The 12,128-nt window shown below is 44.7% G+C and overlaps 1 protein-coding gene across 7 annotated transcripts in view; it reads right to left on the bottom strand.

The window, feature by feature from the left end:
* Nucleotides 1-12,128, bottom strand: part of LOC118207483 (rho guanine nucleotide exchange factor 10-like protein) — a 95,436-nt gene that overhangs the window by 29,978 nt on the left and 53,330 nt on the right. For all 7 annotated transcript variants that reach the window (XM_035381110.1, XM_035381109.1, XM_035381112.1 and 4 more), the window contains one exon: nt 5,465-5,586. In XM_035381110.1, the coding sequence (XP_035237001.1) occupies nt 5,465-5,586 (122 nt within the window). The remainder of the gene's footprint in view (nt 1-5,464; nt 5,587-12,128) is intronic.

Below are 12,128 nucleotides of genomic sequence, written 5' to 3'. Positions count from 1 at the left end.
TTAAACGTGATGCAAATAAATAATAATAATAATAATAATGATGATGATGATGATGATGAAATACATTTGCAATCTAATCATTTTTCCCCACCCTGACAGCCAGCACATCAAAGAGCAGATGATGGAATCTCTACAAAAAAAAAGCGCCCTTAGATATGACAGTTTATGATTTGCTTAAAATTCTATACAGGGCATATGAAAATGAAACGCGTGTCATAAATGATTTCTGCTGTGGCTCCGTACGACATGCGTGTCAAACAGATACGTACGCACACGGGAACGCAGAGGACGTATGGAGAGACGCAGTGCCAACACACGCTATTACTGGCTCGGTGATCTGAGGGATCTTGGTAGTGTTGCTATGGACGGCAGGAACGTTTGATAGGTTTATACAAGTCAGTGATTGACAGCACACGGGAACTCCAGCTGTTATGCGGTTCAAGGTGCAGTACAAACATATCCGTGAATGATTCATGAGAGTCGTAATCTCCCACACCTTCCTGCTGAATAGAGAAAGAAGACCACATCCTGACAGTGCTATCTGACTGCCTCATGGGGACTTTCACAGGGCTGGCTGGAGCGCTAGACTGATTTCAGGCTGTTATGACCCGCTCTTCAGAACCCAAGATGTTTATAGCAGCAGGCAAATCACATGCATAGCTACTGTACCGTATATAAGCACTCCATATAGACACAGTTCTTACAGTCCATATGAATATAGTCTGTGTGCCTGTTAGTGGAGTTTCTGAAGACTGCTGCACAGCTTGCCATTTGAACACAATTCTTGATTTCTCGAGTTCTTTAAACAAATTAGCATTGCTAGTAAAGGTTTGTTTTTGTTCAAAAGAATATGCTGGGAAAGTTCTATTAAAAATCAAACACTGCATATTTTTCCCTGTTATTTATTGTGAGCATTTTATTTCAATTTGCATTGCCCTGGTTCAGCAACTGCTAATATTCCAACTCTGAGCGAATTCTTTCTTTCATTCTATAATCAAAAGAAGAACAGCGGTTCTTCTGTGCATTTAGAAAATCCCCTGAGAGACAGTCAAATTGTGGCTGGCATATTCATGAGCAGGGGTTTAGTCCAACAGTGCTACACATTCAGAAGAGTTCAGATAATGGTTATCTCCACTGCCTAAGGAGTGCACCCTCCAGGAATGGGCTTTTTCACAAATGGCATGTTGAGACCCCTCAGGTAAGCTCAGGATGTTGCTCAATCAATGCCTCCTCGGACTTTCATTTCAATTGGAAGTGCCTTCTGCCTGGCCGTCTCAAGGACCATCTCACTTAATCTTTCTTTTATCCACATCGACTCACTTGTGGAGCTGAGCTGCCAAGCTCAGAGGAGATTCTACGGAGCTTGGCACTGACAGGGTTGGGACTGCACTAAGCTGTTAATCACTAAGCCTGCTCAACACCGGGAAACTTCTCCCATTAACACTCAGGAGGTTTTCTCATATATGTTAAGAAATCAGAGAAAAGATTTTTTTTTTTAATTGTTCAATTTTTTGAATGTCAAAATGTGCTTTGCAGTGGAGAATAACAGAGAATGCCATTGCACTTTTTCCCCATTCAGATGTTATTAAATCCCACATTGTGGGCCGGGACTGACCCCAAAAATCCTCCAACAAAGAAACCGGGCAGCAGTGTAGCCTAATGAACAGGGATATGAGCTTGCAGCGTAAAAGACTTCAGGCTCAATTATCAGGAAGGGCACTTCCGTTATACCCTTGAGCAAGGTACTCTACCTAAATGGCTTCATTAGGTATCCAGCTGTGCAAATGGATTGAATGTAAAAGGCATGTAAGTTGTGTACATTGCTGTGAATAAGCAATGCTAAATGGCAAAATGTCAATATAAAACATAAATATGAAAGTGGCATAGAGAGGAAACCTTTTCAATGCCGCAGCGCTAATTTACACAAGTGAACTCAGACGCAAAGACAGCAAAGCATTTAGAAATGGCAGTAAGTGCATAACGAAGTAAATTAAGGCTTAATCCATAATCAACAAAAGCACTCTGGCTGAAAGCAGAACATTTAGACTCAGACAGGGGGCTGTGCAGTTGCTTATTTTATTCCAATTGCTTATTTTACCAATCCTCGACTACTCGGTCCCCGCCTGACCCGGAAATCAATCGAGGTCTGCCATCTTTCAGGACATTCTGCATCTGGTAAATGCTCCTTAGGGGAGCGAGGAGGCTCCCGGAGGATGCTTCAGCGAGGATACATGAGTGCATCCTTTGCAGAAGTTTTTGTTTTCAGAAGGCAAGCCGTATAAATGATCGACTGTGGATCCACCTCTCGCCGTCTGCCTCAACTTAATTGACATGGCTGCAAACTGCCACTTGACTGAACATGAACTCTCCATGTGCCTATTACATGTTTCCTTGATTCCTATGTCCTCATGTCTTTTCCTTGCGTCCTCCATTGGGTGGAGCTGAGGAGCGAGGAAAGGACACGAGGAAAGGACGCAAGGAGTGAAAATAAGATAAGATATACTTTTATTGAACCCCGTGGGGTAATTTGTCCTCTGCATTTTGACCCATCCTGGTTACTTCGGAGCAGTGGGCAGCCACAGTGCAGCGCCCGGGGACCAACTCCAGTTCTGAGGCCAGCGCCTTGGTCAAGGGCATCTGTAGCAGTGCACCTAACATGCATGTCTTTCAGTGTGGGAGGAAATCAGAGTACCCGGAGTAAACCCATGCGAACAGAAAGGCCCCAAGCCAAGATTCAAACCCACAACCTTCTTGCTGTGAGGCGACAGTGCTATCCACTATGCCACCGTGTCTGCCCCAATAAGTGATTGGAATGAGCCCAGGGTCTACAGGCAAAGCAATGGTGCGCAAGAAGCTACTTGACCTGTCGCACGGGAAGCCTTCAGCCCAATCAGCAGAGCTTGCACACAGAGGTGAAAGTCTGCTGAAAGCCTGTCCCTCTCCCCTACCTTGCCGTTTTCAGATACTGAGAACTGCCACAAATTGTACGTTCCTCAAAAGCCTGAAACCAATTTCCCAATGGATTGATGCAGTTCTCTTGTCACTCACAGATTCTCTTTACTCCTGTATGCAGCACAGGAAGTAGATGTTCTGGCACAACCTGCACCTTGTCATTTTAAACTGCATCTCGGCTTTCCAAATATGAATATTTCACAAGGTTTTACTTTCCATCCCAATGCCAAATATAGCACTACATCGCCTAACCTCTTTTGATTCCTAATAACACTATATTCTCTATTTCCCTCTTGAAACTATGATGGCTTCTAACTTTATGCTGTAATATTATGTTTTGACTGCTATGATTGGTTGTGGCCCTGATGACTTATTAGCACTGTTTGTTGCCTAAACCTGTGCGCTTGCATGTAAATAGCTCTGGGTAAGAGCATGAGCTAAATGCCTAAATGTAAATACAATTAAAATCTGATATCCTTCCTCAACTCTCAATTGAACAATGATACTCTTTCTTTCAGTCCTTCTTCCATAGGTGAAACTCTTTCTAAAGCAGGTGTTCCAAAACTGGGGTCCTGGGACCCCTGGAAGCCCCAGAGGCATCAAGCAAAACAGAAAAAAAAACATTTTGGTTACATTTCCATATTCCATGCACACATCCTTGATAATACTGCAATCATAAATGTTTTTACTTAAACCACTGATTTAATAATAATGACAGTGACTTAGATGGGTCACCCTTGCAGTCACTGGATTACTACCTGCAGTGGGTCCCTGGCCAAAGGGTGGTGATACGACGCAGTGCTGCATTTTCAGTTTAGAGCAGCCTCAGGTCCTCTGTTGGAAAAGGCCATTCAGCCATTTCTTTGCAGTGTACGTGCGCAGTGGAGCAGAGGGGGTTTGAACACAGGCAGATCTAAAAGGGTGTTCATGGCCCTGAAGACTGCAAATTGTTAAATGCTGTGAAAAGCCAGGGGAATTTCCATTGAGCTGTCAACCGAATGAGGGGCTTGGGGCATCGGCAGGTGGAAGAGACACACTGTCGTCCTTGGGAACTAACTGTCCTGACAATTTGTCTCACTTTTAAATATGCCTGCATGGAAATTACTGTCTAATGCCTCCCATACATTATGCAAGTTTTGGGTGACTAAAGTCAGACACCTCTCACATTTAATGACTGTCTTTCCTAAATCACTGGCCTTTCAGCATCCCAATCAAGCGAAAACTAATGATTTCTGTGCGATTTTGAAAATTTTACTGCGACAGTAAAAATCACTGCACAAATTGTGTAGAGCATGGAAGTCTTAACTCACTACACACCCACACTCATCAAAAAACCACTCAATCGCTCTGTTTCAGAGGAGAGGGTTCACTGGCGTCCAGAAAGGGTTCCTCCCCCCTCGTGAACCCCCTCTGGATGCACAGTGTTAGAGAAGCTGTGTCTGCTCTCAGACGTTCTGAGACCAGGGATCTCTCCTCAACAGCTATGTTTACCACTACATTATTTTTGGCCAATGTGGGCAGTTCCTGCAGGCTCAAGAAACCCACTGGTTGTTAATGGAGGGCAGCGGAACTGTGACCTCAGCGCTCAGGCCAGCGGTGGGACTCCAGTGGATCTGACAGGTCATGGTCTCGGATGGGTGTCCTACCGTCTCTTGGAAACTGACACTAAGCATTAGTGCTCTTAGAGCTGGACTTCGGGCTCCCGGCCCTTCATTTCAACACTTCACGCCACTTGGGCTGCCGGGGCTTTGACACCACACGGGAACCCTCCTTTACTGTGTGCACGGGTGTCCCCAAGTCAATTAGGCAATAATGGCTCAGCAAGCACTTCTGCCGTTCACCGTTTGACCCGTGAGCAGTTTCCCCACTCTTAAACGCTCTGTCAAGTGAGCCAGCCGGCTGTGAAAGGGAAATGGCTGTTTTGTAAGGGAATTCTCCTGTTACCACGCTGGACTGCCATCCGCAGCCCTTTCAGTAATCAACACCGTGCTATCAATTTCACACAGCAGAGAATGACATGATAAGAGAGTGAATTTGTCGTGCCTTCCAAAAAAATAATAATAATACAATCGGTGGTCACATTTGTTGGCTGATTATTTAGGCACAAGAGACACTCGCATAGCCCTGAAAGCTATATGAGCAGAACACCCGATGACGTTATTGATTATGCTTTTCGCAGAGACAGTTTTTTCAACAAAAAACAGACACAAACAACCCATTACTCACAAGAGGACACATGGCCATGTTGTTACCCACGGCCACACTGGGCCTCATTTATTAAGTCCTTTAGCATGCTCAAGACCTTTCAGCACACACAAAACTAATAACACAACCAATGATTGGTGCAAAAGAAATGTCATGGTATTTGTTTTGCGTGTGCTGAAAGGTCTTGCACGTGCTACAGGTAAACAGGCCCACTGTCGTTCGCAGTACAAGAGACACAAGCACGCTACTGCTCACAATACAACAGACGCACCGACACTCACTATAGGTCAGACAGACTGCCACTCACCTTCTGCTCCTGCATCTTTGTGGAGAAAACTGGCACACGGCAAGCAAGCAGTGGACACCAGAACGGAGCTTTGGTCTTCCCATCATCCTCTGCACAGAACCAGCCAGGCAGGTTTTCTTCCCCTAAACACAGACACGGGTGTCAGTTTAAAAAAAAAAAAAAAAAAAAAACCTCTGTGTCCAGTTGTTTGAGCCCACTGAAAGAAAAAGTGGCCTCCACAGCATGGTTTCCAGTGCATCTATAAATCAGGCCTATGAATTCCTAACATTGCCATTTTAACACATTCATAAATTACGAGTCTGTGCAGTTTGACAGATCGTATGGCACAGTCCTCTGTGGGAGGGAAAATTATTTCTGAACTAACAGATTCTAGACAGATTAACATGCTCAATAAACATGTACAAATACAAAAATAGGAATAATAAGAATGCAGAAACGATGCATAACACAATGGCTATCATAATTTTTTTTTGCTGACAGAACCCATTTTGCCACCTCAAGCAATCTGACATAATGACATAGTAATAACTTAGTTACTATATGTAGTCAGATTTATGAATACAGTACAGTTATAACTAGTTTGCATGGTGCGGATGCCATCGACAGGGAGTCCTCTTGGCATTACGTGGATTTGTAATGTAATGTAATTTCATTTGTGAAAGGTAAATCAGTCATAAAGCAGGGACAGAAGATCCCTTACACAGAATACACTGTAAAGTCTGCTCACTGCTCTCTGCTAAGTTACTGCCAGTTGTGACAGACTCAAGCCCAGCTATGTCACAGATTAAGCAGCATCTACTTCTACTTCTTTACTCAACCTGTGGCATATACATTAGAAAGAAATCAAGCCAGTCAAGGCTCAAGAAGCATTTTCGCAAAAATAAAGGCATACATCAAGTGACTCATGTGATTTGAGAAGTGCAAACAAGACTGTGTTTGACATTGAGATGTTATTGCTGAGAGAATCCAGAAGTTTGATAGCTAATCTTAAGGAGCAATTAGACTAGTTTTGACTGCACATGTACAACTCTTGTGTAATATTTCAGACAGATTGCCTTCAACAAGATGAGTGCATTCGATGACTATCAATTTGGAGACAGATCAGAGTTTTTTTTTTTTTTTTTCAAAATAACATTTTTGAACTGAAAGATTGTAACATCTTTTCACAACAACAATAATAATAATAATCGTCATCATCATCATCATCATCATCATCATCATCGTCATCATTGTCATCATCATTTGTAAGCTCCTTGTCTGTCATACATCCAACTGGTTTGTTTAGTTTCACGGATAAAGCTTTCACTCCAATGGACAAAAGAATGTTGCCAGGTCTATTTAATCACAGACTTCAAACAGACAGCCTCCACCATCTAGCAAATCTCATCCAAGATTCATAAATATGGCTGATATTTCCAGACTGCTCTTCTGCACCCTAGCATATCTTTATATTCCTGAACAAAACAGTTCAAACAAATCGTTATAAAAAGAATGAAATTTACATTTCAGACCTCAGCAGGTAGCAATGCAAAATATTTCTGAAGCAACACACCGTCTTAAACCTCCTTAATGGTTTTATTCAAGCTGAGACTGATCCATTATTTAAACGGCCTCTGGATAATTCTCAACTAATGAATACAGTTGGAAAATGAAAACCATTTTAGGCTCTTTGGGTATTCAAATGCAAGATTAAAAAAATGAGGTCTAACGCTGTCCTGTATTGTGGTACTTTTTCATAGCAATTAAAGAAAAGAAGTGTGCTTTCTTGGTCAGGTACAACAGTTAATCTCCCCACCCTCCCAGTCCAGTTAAAAGGACATCCTCACTGCTGCCTCGTGCATTCTGTTGCACTGGTCCGTTCACCTGCACCACAGTGGGGCAACTTTCCCCAAACATTTAGTAAGGGAGATTTCATTGGCTTTTCCAAGTTTACAAGTCAATGTTTCTATAAAAGGAAAAAAAGAAAGAAAGAAAAAAAACACACTAACTCCTCTCTCCCTCACTCTGCGGGTCTTGAAGCATGTACATATTTAATTTTAACTTTGCCCATCTCTGGCCCCAGCAGTCATGTAATCTCTCCCTGGCTCTCTGAATTCATTAATTATTACACATATCTGACGTAAATATTTCACTAATGCTTAAGTTAAGTTAATGCTTAGTAAGTATCCTCACTGGTTGCATCATGAAACACAGTACGTTGCTATATTTTTTTTTGTTTAATTTGGCCCTGGAATTATTAAGGTTCTTATGCGCAAAGAGGGTATAAACACAAATAGAAAAAATGGGCTCCCTCTGAAGAGCGATGCTTGACATTTAGATCTATTGGTAGTGGCCCCGGGCCATTGAATGTATTAATGATGAGAAATAAGGCCGCTTTTGCCTCCAGTGCCAGACAGCGAATGCGGCGCTGTGATTCAGCCATGCAGGAGACACATGCACATCAGACCCCGCGCCCCTGCCTCATAAGGGGGGTCACCACAGATGAATCGGGCATTAATGAGGGGTGCGTGCATGGGAGACGGCTCCCCGCTTTCAGCAGAGCCGAACAAACACAGATTAACGACCCCCCCCCCCCACACACCCCATTCCCCGCTCGTCCTCCTCAATGTTGCGCTGTGCAGGGAAATAAATTCAAGGCCACTCTCGCTGACCTTTGAAGTGGGAATGAGCTCGGAGCAAGGCTGGCATATTGATTCAGGAGGACTGAGCCACACGCGAGTGTACTCAGCATCCCTCTTCAGAATATCGACGTGGACACGGCTCCGCGGGACCGCACGGGCACGCTCCCCGGGTAAGGCCCCTGGTGCAAGTGGATAAGATCTCTCTCTCTTTGTCAAATCCCCGACATCCAGTCATTACTTAGGCGAGACCACCTTACGCCGTCACTCACAAACGAGAACAGACGCGTCTCCTTCAGGCTTTCCCAGAATTCCTAGGGCCACCGTCTCCCACTGGTCTCTCTGACTCGCAGTTTGACCGCTCCAGCATTTCAGCCGATGAGCAGCCGGTAGAATGTGCTTTCCCCCTCTCTTCACTCAGCCCAAGACACGTTTTGAAGGAAAGCCGCTACAAGGCAGCGTGCTCCCCTCTCCAGAGTCTTATCCAAGCTTTACTTTATGTGGCCATTATCATTCCATCTGTTCGCCCAACAGGAACTTTCATTTATTTTGATTTTCCGGAAAAAAACTCAATAAACATTCGAGAATTAATGGGTAACAGCATACACTACACCAAGCAAATGGTCATTATTAAGATGAATTATGACTGTTTGGTAGTACACGTGAATTTTGTTAAATATGCAACAATAAAATAACACAAGACATAAAAAAATTGATTTATAAAAATTAAAAATGCAAATAGAGAGGGCTTTTCAGGTCCTCCATTTTACTAGTCTCATTTATAACGAACCTCTAAATTCATAGTTTACTCACACCGCCTAACAGGCAGGGTTAAAAACGCATTTAAAAGACATCAAACCGTTGCTTAACGGCTCCAGCCCTTTAATGGCACTTTTTTTTTAAAACAAAATCCACACTTGTTCCAGTTCATTTCCTGCATCGGGGTTTAAGCCAGTGCTCATGTGAGCTTTCTGCTGTTATCATATTTTATATTGGAAATCAGCTGTGTTTAAACGGTCCTCTGGGTCCGTTTATGCGCATTTAACGCTGAAAGCCCAGAAAAACTATTACTGCGTGTGATTCCTTGGGTTCATAATTGTCTGCGGCGTTCATAATTTAATTTTCCTCAATGCGGATGATGCAGACTGATGAATATAAGCTTCGATAAACACTGGTATGACCAATAGGATTAATTCCTGGTTGTATTCCTCCTGCATTTGAAAGCTTAGACCCTGGCAAATCCCGTGTGACTTCCAGGAAGTACAATTATTAAACAGCGTGTCCTAGTACATATGTTTTAACCTCAAAATACCTGCTCAGTACATTAAAAGTAGAAGGTGCATGACCACAACTGAAAGTACAAAGGTTATGTTTATAATTAACAGGCTGCCTCTTGTGTAAGTTTGAGTGTTTCAGGATGCAAGTCTGGTTTTATTTATTTATTTTCCACAGCAGTAGACTATCATTCACTTTGTAAATGCATTGCAGGACATTGTGTATGAATATATAACCAAAGTTTTACATACAGGGATGAAGAATCCAATAGTACCCCTGTGCAACCTATTTAAGAGAGAAGCACAATTTGGACCAAATATAGTCGCATTAGTATTATGTGCACTACACGGTCATACTGGTCATCTTTGTTGGTTTGGGGTAAATGTTTGCATCCACAGGTCTGTGAGATGGAGACTCTTTTATTTATGGTTTATTTCCCCCTTTCCTCCCTAATTCAAGAATTTGGAATGCCCGACGCTCATTGCAAACCTCGGTTGAGAGCTTGAAGCTCGTGCTCTCCTCCGAAGACTGTGATTTCACTTCTCATCTCGCCACAGCCCACACAGACAGTGAGTCAGAGGAAGACGCTTGCGCGTAGCTCAACAGGCAGACATACGGATGCCCGATCAACCAGCGGGGGGTGATGGCGAGCGGCACCAGAGCCAATCGCGCGTCGTGCGCTTCGGAGAAGGGCACATGCTGCAGAGGGTGTGATGAGCTTCGCAGCGTGAGCATATCGGGGCACACTGCCCGCCAAAGTCAGCACTGACACGGTCCGAATTCAGTACCGGACCACTGGGCCCATCCGTGCACTGGTCCAGCACAACGGGAGGAGCCACCCAGCGTCCCCAAGGCTGGTTCTGTCAGGGAGTTTCAGTGGTGTGTCGGGTGTCTGCAGCTGCTGGACCACAGAGGGAGAGTGTTTGGCACGGACATCGCAAGGCTGAGGTACAGAGGAAAATGAGTGGTGAGAACCAGCACTTAGGCTGAGTCCCGCTGGGAACCATCCCCACCCTAACAGAGGGGGGTCAGGTATTCATGAGCTGAGTAACTCAACCTGGGTAAGGAAGTAACAGCATGTGAAACAATGATCACTTGCTCTGTCTACAGTGTCTGTAACTGCCCTCTGTCTCCATCTACATCTGTCTATTACTCTCCATCTGTCCATCTTCCTCTCCTTCGCTCCCATTCCTTCTCTCCCTCCCATTTACTCTCCCTCTCCACGCTCTCGCCCCCTCTCCACCTCTCTGTAACCTCTCTCCATCTCTCTCCACCCTCTCCCCCTCTCTCAGCTTGCTGGCGCCTCCTACACATCTCTGGGAGAGAGGAAGAGCATGTGTGGGCTCTCCTGCAGGGGGCGCTGGAGGCGCTCCAGGGAAACACTCTGGTTGCTGCCACATGTTTCTAGCATGGAAAGGGGAGGCCAATCATCCTTACATTTGTTATGTTTTTGACAGATGTGCTTATCTAGGGCAAGTTAGAAGGTTATTTTTATTTATATATTTATTTATGTATTGCCATGACCCATTTGTTTGGCTGGATATTTATCGATGCAATTTAGGTCAAGTCACTTCCTCTAGGGGACAACAGTAGCCTTTCATGTACGGATCAAGTTCCTCACTGGACTACATCACACCCTGCAGAGCACATTACACAATAGACCACATCACACCCTACAGAGCACATTACACACTAGACTACATCACACCCTGCAGAACACATTACACACTAGACTACATCACACCATGCAGAACACATTACACACTAGACTACATCACACCCTACAGAGCACATTACACACAAGACTACATCACACCCTGCAGAACACATTACACACTAGACTATATCACACCCTGCAGAGCACATTACACACAAGACTACATCACACTCTGCAGAGCACATTACACACTAGCATACATCACACCCTGCAGAACACATTACACACTGCATCACACCACCAATCCAATGTACTATCGTGGAAAAAAACCATCTCAGTCTACTTCTATGTAATACCACAGAGTTGTTCTTCTCCAGGGACTGGCTATTCTGCATGTTTCTCTCCTGGGTGTGGCTAATCTGCATATTCCTCTCCTGTGGTTTGGCTAATCTGCATGTTCCTCTCCTGAGATTGGCTAATCTCATGTTCCTCTCCTGAGATTGGCTAATCTGCATGTTCCTCTCCAGGGAGTGGCTCATCTGCATGTTCCTCTCCTAGGAGTGGCTAATCTGCATGTTCCTCTCCTGGGAGTGGCTAATCTGTGTGTTCCTCTCCAGGGAGTGGCTAATCTGCATGTTCCTCTCCTAGGAGTGGCTAATCTGCATGTTCCTCTCCTAGGAGTGGCTAATCTGCATGTTCCTCTCCTGGGAGCGTGTAATGTATTAGGCCCACTTCTGGGAGTGGCCTATGGAGGAAATGTGTTTGTGGGTGGGGGGGGGGGGGGGCCTTCAATGGCAGCTGTTAGGAATTCATAGGAGTCAAACCGCACACAACCCCCACCCCTTTCGTCTTGGTACAACGGGCTTCGCCTCCCAAGGTTCACCAGGAGCGTGGTGAACACCAGGACAGTGCAAAACATTGGGACACCAAATTTCCCCCCCCCCCCCCCCCCCCAAACCCTTCTTAACAGAGAGAGGTGTCCTATCAGGGACATATTTATCCCCCGAAGCAGAACACTGAAGTGTGAGACGTACTCGACTTCACAGAGGCTGACGGAAAGAGTGCTCAGCACGTCAGGGCCACAGCAGATCCATGGGCCCCAGCACGGGAGCTT

The sequence above is a fragment of the Anguilla anguilla genome, chromosome 11 (assembly GCF_013347855.1).
Source record: "Anguilla anguilla isolate fAngAng1 chromosome 11, fAngAng1.pri, whole genome shotgun sequence".
In the NCBI taxonomy this organism is placed as follows: domain Eukaryota; kingdom Metazoa; phylum Chordata; class Actinopteri; order Anguilliformes; family Anguillidae; genus Anguilla; species Anguilla anguilla.
This window is presented reverse-complemented; position numbering and strand designations above follow the sequence as displayed.